This window comes from Falco naumanni, chromosome 2, assembly GCF_017639655.2.
Source record: "Falco naumanni isolate bFalNau1 chromosome 2, bFalNau1.pat, whole genome shotgun sequence".
Classification (NCBI taxonomy): domain Eukaryota; kingdom Metazoa; phylum Chordata; class Aves; order Falconiformes; family Falconidae; genus Falco; species Falco naumanni.
Window position 1 is genome coordinate 2,661,619 of NC_054055.1, and position 9,224 is coordinate 2,670,842.

A 9,224-nucleotide genomic window follows, 5' to 3' on the forward strand; every position below is an offset into this window, starting at 1 on the left:
CTGGTACGGAAGCTGCACAGGGCTACTTGTGCCCGGGCCCGTGTCCTCATCTTGGTCTTTGTCCCCATCTGCAGCCTTGTCCGTGTCCGCACCTTCCCCTGGCAGCTCGGCTCTTAAGGCCCTGGGGCCACACTCTGGTCCCCAGCAGCCCTGGCACCCCCTGGCTGGGGCTGCTCCTCTTCCCTGGTGAGCAGGGGGGAAGGAACCCTGGGGAGGGCCCCAGCACAGGCCGCCCCTCGCCACTTGGCCATCAGCACTTGCAGAAACGTTTGGTACCCCATGGCCATCACGAGGGTGTCCTGGACGATGCGGATGAGCTCCTCAGCGAGGTTATGCGTGACCGTGGCCGAGGGGCTGCAGGGGGTGGCTCCACATCGACGGGGCTCTGCGGCCTGTCCCTGCCATCCGTGGGGAACTCCTTGTGCTTTGGCCCCTCTGGCAGCTCCAGTGGGATGGCCTGGCCAAGGGTGAGCCCCGGCTTCCCCACCAGCACCCAGGTGGCTCTGGGGGACCGGGCAAGTCCCATGCGCGTTACTGCGGCTGGCTCTGCCATCGCACCAGGCCAGGGCTCCGGGACACAGCACAGGGAGCCCAGGGAAGAGGAGCTGCTGCATGACAGGGATGGCAGCGGGGCCTGTGGGGCCTGGTGCTCCCTCCTCAGAGCATCTGCACTTGCCCGGCACTGGAGGATGGGGAAGAGCGAAGGCTCTTGCCCTGCGGTGCTCATGCACATCAGCAAGCCTCGGGGAAAGTTCCAGCTTCTGTTAGTGAGGATCAGCAGGTTTCTTGCGCAGCAGCTGGAAAGGCACTCGTGTGTCGGGTTGTCCTTCGAGGAGCCTGGCGTCTTCTTCCTCAGCCCAAGTGCCAGGGGTCACAGAACCACACCATGGTCAGGGCTGGAGGGGACCTCTGGAGATCGTCTAGTCCAACCCCCGGCAAAAGCAGGCCCTGCTAGAGCAGGCTGCACAGAATTGTGTCCAGGTGGTGCTGGCACGTCTGCAGAGGAGGAGGCTCCACAGCCTCTGGGCAGCCTGTGCCAGTGATCTTACTGGGATTGCTGTGCCAGGGTCCCTGCACCAGGGGGGCCAGAGTCTGGTCCGGCTGCAATGTCGGGCACTGCAAGGGGCAGGGAGATGATGAGCACAACAAGCCCCTGCCACGCTCCCTCCCTCCACGCGTCACAGCGCCTGTCCCCAAGTCCCCAGTGGCTGTGGAAGCCACCACGCCCTGGGCACCCTGTCCCCCCATTGCCCCCCTCACCGCTGTACGTGCCGCTGCAGTCCCTGCACTCCCAGGACTCAGTGTCGTCTTCCAGGGCGGCGCAGCGCTGGTGGGTCCCACAGGAGCCACAGGAGCTGCAGACCAGGAGTCTCCACGGCCTGCGGAGAGCAACAGTACCCGCTGCCACCAAAAGTCCCCGAGCTGTGGGCCGACAGCACCGGCACTGTGCCGAGCCCAGCTCTACCCTGCTCCCGTCCTGGCAGCCGGGGCTGAGCTGCCAGAACGCACCCTGCGCCATGCCTGGCTCAGCATCCCAGGGAACCTCCACCCCTGCCCGTCAGAGGAGACGAAGGCACCGTGTCCTCACTGGGGCTGCGGGGTCCGGGACCACCGGCACTCACCCTGCCTCCTCTTCCTGGTCCCGGCCCAGAGGGCACAGGCACTGGTCGGCGTCACAGGAGCTCTGCCAGAGCACCAAGTCGAGGAGAGAGCCCTCCTCCTCCCAGGCAGCATCCCTGTGGGAAGAGGGGAGCACTCAGCACCGGGGGCCTGGGGGACACCCCGTCGGCACCCAGGAGGGCCGGAGGGGATCAGCTGGAGTATTGCGGAGGGCAAGGGAGGCAGCGGGGAGGGTACCGACCTGTCGGGGATTTTGATGCCCAAGCGGAACATCTCTGCCTGGAAGGCTGTCATGTCCCGGCACAGAGGGCACCGAAAGTAGTGCAGGCCCGAGCACAGCGCCTGGCCCTAGGGCAGAGGTGGCATCGGCATCAGCAGTGGCGGGAGGGACCCGTTCGCCCCCCGCAGCTGGGTGATGGGGTGCGCACCGGGCTGACCATGTCAGGGACCGGGGCGATGGCGCCTACCTGGATGCAGCGGCGGTGGAACCAGGCGCTGGCGCAGCTGGGGCAGACCATGGTGGTATAACAGGGCCGCCCCCGCCACCCTCGTCCTGGCAGATTAGGCAGAGGGTCTGGTCCTGCTGCGTCGCCCTCACGCGCTGCACCGGCCGGTGCCTCCAGCAGAAGGACCTGCGGGATGGAGGTAGCAGTTTAGCCCCAGCCCTCTTCCTCCCTTCCTCCCCCTCCTTCTCCTTCTCCTCCTCCTGCACAGCCCCGCAGCAGGCCCAGCGGGGCAGCCACACTCACCTGTACTCCCCGAAGAACTGGGAGACGCAGCCCCGCTCGCTGCCGCAGGGGAAGTGGAACATCCGGCGGCAGCGCCGGCCACAGCAGGAGATGGAGGCTCCCGGCAGCCGGCAGATGCAGCACCTCTGGGAACGGCACGGAGGTGGATGGCGTCAGCACCGCATGTCCCTGGGGATCCCGGTTTGCCCCTCACCCGTGCCACATTTTGGGGGGCCACCCGGCCAAGGACACCGGGCCACTGATAAAGCAACCGCTCCTCTCCAAGTCCCCAACTCCCACAGGAATGGGTCTTTTCATATCATGAGGGATCTGGCAGTTGCTTGCGGCCGGCTGCCAGAGCATCCCTAGGGGTTGCTGGCCCGTGCAGCGCGGCACGTGGGCCATGGGAACAGTGCTGGGGGCACGTGGCCCCCAGCCTCACCTTCTCTGCTGTCTGTTTCATCACCCGCCTGACGTCGCGGAGGAGAAAACCATAGAAGCCGTGTTGATCGGCCCCTCTCTGTCTGAGCTTGCTGGCGTGGTACTGCAAGAGGGGAAGAGAGGGCATGTGCCAGGGGCTGCCGGCGATGCGGGGCTGGGAACTGGGGGCCGTCGGGGAGTTGGGGGTGTCGAGCCCCGGGGACTCACCACGCAGTTCTCATGGACACAGAGCTCACGCTTTTGGCGCAGCTCCCCAACGACGTCCGGGTCGCAGTCTGCTCGCTGGCACAGCCCGCACACTGCCAGGGGACAACAGCACCGTAGCGTCACCCCCTGTGCTGCAAGCCACTAAGGCCGCGAGTGGGATGGGGAGAGGCCGGAGGACATTGTGGCCTCTGCTTCCAGAGGTGGGCACCGGCCAGAAGCCCCTCTGGCAGGTCCCAGGGGGATGCTCTGCACTCACCGTCCATCCGGGGGACCTGACACAGCCTTCTGGGCTGGGGGGGGGGCAGAGGAGGGTCCGGCCCCCTCCTCTGGCCATGCTGTGGAACACTGGGCCGCAGATGACAGGGGCCTGTAGCAGCTCCCTGACCTGAGCTCCATCAGCGCAGCTGCAGCAAAGGGGGTGGCTGGGCGTGGGGACGTCGGGACGGACAGCGACCACCCTGATCTGCCAGCACCCCTGGCAAACACACCACTGAGCTGGGGGCGTTTGGGTGTGACTATTTATAGGTCGGGGTCTTTGTGACACGGCACCGCATGTGTGTGCAGTCACAAACGGGGTTCCGCATGTGCGTAACTGGTTTCTAAGCGTCCCCACGCCCACTCATCCCCCTGCCTGCATCTGGGACCCGGGGAGAGGCCCAGGGCTGTGGTGTGTGGAGAGAGGGAGCGTGGCATGGTCAGCATGGTGACTGCGGGAGGGCTGTACCCGGCTGGGGGCTGCCCAAAGGTTTGGTGGAGACGCCACTGCCGGCCTCGCCGCATCTGCTTCTACAAGCCCCCGTGGTGGCAGTGTTAGTGAAGAAGAGCAATGGGTTCCCCTGCTGGTGAGTGGCTGGGGGGGCAGGGCTGGGAGCCTCCTGCAGTGGCCCCCCATCTGGACTGTTAAATATTTCCTCTACCCCGGTGCTGTGACTTATCCATCCATCTATCTCCGCAGGTGGGAGTGTGACACCGTCGGTGCCCAACCCCAGTGGGGACGGGCTGGCACTGGGCACTGCTGGCACCCACAAAATGGGGGGTGGTCGTGTCTGGCACCCCAGTGGTTGCGCTGCCTTCGCAGGACCAGGCTGGGCTGGAGAAAGGGGTGGCTGGAGAAAGGGGCTGGCAGGAACCTCACTGGGTGCAACAAGTGCCGAGTCCTGCCCCTGGGGAGGAACAAGCCCCGGCACCAGCACAGGCTGCGGACACCCGGCTGGAAAGCAGCTTGGCAGAGAGGGGCCTGGTGGGCACCTCAACCAGCTGCCCATTGAGCAGGGGGTCTGGACCCCTTGGAAAGGTGGGATCCGGTATGTATCGAGACCCCACGGTGAGCCCATATACCACAAATGTAACGTCCTGTTATCCCTGGGTTGGCCTCTTCGGATTCGTAACAAATGGGGTATGGGCTTGGTCCCTTCCATATTGTTTTGTCCAATGTAGGTAACAGAGTTGATACACGGGAAATAAATCCCCGAGCCCCTGAGAACACTCCCCTAAGGAATTGTTCACAAACGATGAGCTGTGAAACATGGTCGTGGGACCCAAGGGACGGAAACCTGGTGTGCCCCAGAGCTGCGAGCCTTTATTTGGCATATACGTACTTGTTGGGGGTTCCGGCATCAGGGTTTAAACCTGGAGATCCCACGTTTATGGAAAAACTACCCATCGAGAAACAGCGTTGAAGTGTAGAGTTTTGCCTACCCACGAAGCATAGTGGAATTTTGTGTGGGGAGGAAAAACCTACACCGCGTCGGCACCCTCCACCGTTCAATATCCAGCCCCTCGGGTCCTTTCTGGAGACGTACTCGCACCTGTGTGTGCATGGAACGGCAGGTTTACGCGGTGCCATCAGTACCCCAACCATATGCCCCTCTAGAACATTGGCCTCTACTGACCCCGAAGAGAGCCGGGGGAAATGGGACGTTCAGACCCCCGGGGCTGAACTCGAATGGGTAAGAGGGGTGCGAGCACGCGATTATTATGCCTGGGGAACACAAGTGGCCCTGGCATCCAGGGCCCGTTTTGCCCCCGGCGTGCTGCTGGGTGGAGAAGCCCACGCTGAGCTGGAGATGCGGGGAGGGCAGGGGAGACCCCCAGATCCTGCCCCTGCCCCTCAGCCGTGCCCAGGCTCTTCACAGTGGTGCCCGCCCAGTGCCCGGCCCAGAGGCCATGGGCACACCCTGGAACGCAGGAGGGTCCCTCTGACCATCAGGAAAGGCTGCTCCCCGTGCAGCAGGGAGCCCTGGCAGCAGTTGCCCACTTTATGTGATACTGTAAAGTCGGTCACGGAGAAAATCGCTCTAAGACTGGATTTGAAGTTTTAGAAGGCAGGCATTCTTCGTTACAGCGCTGGCAGCACGGGGCAATGTTTCCCTCTAACACGCTCACCAGGTTACTCGAGGGTACACATGCTACACGCAGAGCACTTGCACATTCAGCGTGCATTACACATTCCTTTCCATTCACGCACAGGACTGCTCACAAGATTCTCACTTGTCGTGCAAACTAGCGCGTACCCTCAGGTAGCGCTACTGAAGGTTTTTATTGAGGGCGCATCTCCCCAAGCGGGGGCTGCCCTCTCTCGGGGGGGGCCATGTGAGTCCGAGGTCGCGATCTCCCACTGCCACAGTCACCTTCGCCCTACTTTCGACCAACTTTCTGTGGGTTGCAAGGCCTTATCGGCTGCTCTCCCCTCGGGGCCAGAGCTTCCTCACTCGGAGGCTTCTTCCTGCGTAACTTGGGACAACCGAGTTCATTTCCCCGTCCCTTCCTTGCCCCACGGCCCGCGCACAGCGGCCGAGGGCACCTGTAGTCCACCCCGCCCCCGTCGCTCTCACACCCGCGGCGCGCTCCTCCCCGGCAGCAGCCAATGGTGAGGCGGCGGGGGCGGGGCCCTGGCGTTCCTACCGCAGCGTCATTGGCCGGGGCACAGGGCGGGGCGGGGGCTCGCCGGGGCAGCGCGGGCGGGCGGCAGCGGGTCCGTCCCCGGCTGGCCCGGTGCTTGCCCAGCCCGGCGGGGGCCCCGGCGCCGGCAGGGGCTCGGCTGTGCGGGCCGCCAGGGGTCTAGCCCGCCCTCTCCCGCTGCCAGGGGGGCTCCGTGGTGGGGCCCCTGTGGCCGCTGCCGTGTGCCAGCCCCGCAGCGGGCACGGCTGCGAGCCGCATGGGCACTTTGCCGGCTGAAGGCCTGAGTCTGCGCGGCCTCAGCTTTGTGCCCCGGTTTCTGTAACTTACAGCCACTCACTGCAGCAGAGCGTGGTCGTCTTGTCCCTTTGCTCAGCCAGCAACCCCCCCTTGACAGAACAGTGCGCCACAAATGTGTATAGAGCCCTATCTATGTGGTGGCATCATTCAACACCACCCCCACGCCCTTTTATTTTTTTCTGGAGGCTTTGAATCTTTCCAAAATCAAAAGCCTCATTTAGATGGGATAGTTATAACATTTGCTCGCGTTGCAACATAGATTTCCAGGGAGGTTCCATTTGATACAGCTACGTCTCGTCAACAACACTGCGACAACGGTAGTTATAACAAGGATAGTTTGTAAGGGATTCGCTAGGCGTCCGGTTATTGACCGCCCGCCTAACTCTTGAAGCAGCCCTTTGCATCTCATCCAGTTGTTTCTGGAGATCCTCGGTAGCATTTGGGGACATGTAAGCAACGGTGCCCGGCATCTAGTTTTATGTACCCACATACTCCATGTGCTTCAGCTGGTAATAAAGCTAACGCCAGCCGATTCTGTGAAGCACTTTTGCTCTTTGCTTGTACTTGTTCACCCATCAGTTTGAATCCCTTTTCAGTTGCTTTGGCTAGTGTTTCCCTTCGCCGTGTTACATGTTCTAGCAACTATCCATCCTCTAGTGCCATTAAGCCAGCTAGAATAAAGCTGTCAAGACCCCAGTTTGCCAGTTCCAAAATTGGGGGGGTCCATGCCAGGGCTCTTCTGCATTTTGAGCTCTTTTAGGTTTCCCCCAATGTTTACATTCCATTGGTTTCTGTCTCCATGTGGGGCATAAGGTCAGTCTGTTATCGATTTGTAAATAAGTTAAGATTGATTGATTATATTAGATTGATTGATTGATTTTATAAAATCATTTAATAGAATTAAAATATAGAGGAATAATAAAATTTTTATGGAAAATTTACAGCTATATAGTAGAAGTAGTTATGACATCTTTTGTACGTCCTGTACCAAGGCTAGAAGAAGGGCCTGGAACTATTGTGGAAAAACTTAGGTAATAACTTTAGGGTTGAAAGGTTCCTTTGTACTTAACCAGTCTTCTTTACGTAGAGGTGCATTGAAATGTCAGAGGATGAGATTAATGGGAACTGGGGAGAGTCGACTGGAACAGCTTGTAGGTGCCTGCCAAGAAACTGTGAACTTTAGTAAAAGGTAATTCCGGCAGGGGGAGATCGCGACCACCGACTCATATACCACCTACCCAAATCGTACCCTAGACCCATTTCTAGACCTTTCTAAGCTTTACTGCGCAGAATCGGATATAGGAGGAGAGTATGTAAATGATTTATGGGAAATGTTATGATTATGCATGAATATTTAATGAATATGTATGAATAAGTTCTATATATGGAATCTGAGTTTGGGACCTGGTGTGCGTTGATCGCGAGAGGACTCGCTCACGCACCCGGCCGTCAATAAAGAAGTGTCTGCTTATCTACATCACATTGGTGTCGATAAGTTTCTTCATTCCGAGATTTCGGTAACAAGTCCACCTAGGGTGACTGGTCGAGTTATTTTTGCAAGCTCTAGTCTCGCAGCCTAGTGTCCATCTCCACTTGCCTGTACCAAGAGGCCCGGAGCAGAGAGGCCTAGGGAACAAGATTTTTCCCTGGTTTTGATTTTGCTTACAGGTATTCGTTATCCAGAATCCCTCCTTTTCAAAATCCTCATTTTCCTGCCATCAACAACCTTCGTGCAGTTCCGTTTCGACAGGGTCAGATTCCACGCCTTTCTGATGTCCCCGTCAAGGACGCCTTCAAACACGCGAGGTGCAGTTCCATTGCCCTTCAACTCGTTTAGACCATGGTTTTTGGGGACCTCTTCAAGTCTTCACATTCTGGCAGGCTACTTGTACTTCACTGGGTAGCCTTTCCTATACGGAATGTTAAGTGGCACTGCATCCATGCTTCCGGAAGCAAATCCTAAACCTAGGGCTGGTGAATTGAGGGGGCACTCACCAGTTCCTGGTGAAAACAGAGTTTTATTCCCTCTGGTCAATGGAGCGTGAAGTCCCTCGCCTCCTCGCTGTCGACACCGGCCCTTTTCTGCCAAGAAAATGGGACGCCCCAGCTTTGTGGGCCTCGCCGGTGACATGACCTACCCGTGCTAAATAACTGTCATCACAACTGGGAGAAGGCCCCGAGGTGCTGGGTCTCCCACAGCCGGAGGTACAGGAACGCAAGCTCTGATGCCGTTTGGGTTTCTCATTCTTCCCAGCTCTCGCACCAGTTTTACGATCACACTCTCCTGTGTTTCGCTTAGGCTTATGCTGCTCAGTAGGAGGATGAACAGCAACTTCCTCCTAACTGCTTCAGTGGGAAACACTGTACCACGCTACAAATGCCTATAGCTATTGATTTAACAATTTATCTGGCCTTTTCTGCTGTCCCATCGATTCATTAATGCCGTTTCTTTAAGTTTGAGAGGGGCCAGCTGTTCTGCTGTCCATGATGAAGGGGCTCGTTTCATGCTTGAATAACGTATCCAGGGTCCTTTGCCCCAACTCTCGACGGCTGTAGAGGTTGTTTAAAAGGATGTGATATGGTCCTTTCCCCTTCCCTTAGAGGTTCCGCATTCCACCACTCGATACGCAGCCAGTCTCCGGGCTGGAAAGGATGAGCCGGTGTGTCGAGTTCCAAGGATCTACGCGCCGTCGCGTACTTCTGAAATTCCTGCAAAATACTCCCTAAAAATAAATATTCCCTAAAGAAACTAGCTGAGTTTTCCCATTTCATTGCCCCGTTAGGATGGGTATCAGAGGGTATGTGTGCAGCCTGATGGGGGCGATCCATGCGACAGCTTGTATGGGCTCAAATCGCCCTTCCCTCGAGGCTGGAACCTGATTCTCAGTGACACCAGAGGTAGTGCCTGAACCCAAGTCATAGGTGTTTCCTGACAATTTTTTCTGAGTTGTTGCTGGAGGGCGTAGTTCACCCACTCCACTTGACCGCTAGATTCCGGTCTGTATGGAGCGCGGTAATCCCAGGTTAGGA

General features: G+C 58.8%; 1 protein-coding gene across 1 annotated transcript; it reads right to left on the minus strand.

Annotated features, from left to right (window-relative positions):
• Positions 1–147: 147 nt before the first annotated feature.
• On the minus strand, positions 148–3,259 carry LOC121083227 (PHD finger protein 7-like). Its single transcript, XM_040583359.1, is given in 12 exon segments — positions 148–870; positions 1,049–1,077; positions 1,079–1,116; positions 1,261–1,379; positions 1,623–1,736; positions 1,862–1,968; positions 2,088–2,168; positions 2,171–2,252; positions 2,370–2,494; positions 2,791–2,892; positions 2,997–3,088; positions 3,253–3,259. Coding segments are annotated over 12 exon segments (1,002 nt in total). The 3' UTR covers positions 148–764.
• Between the last annotated feature and the right edge of the window lie 5,965 nt (positions 3,260–9,224).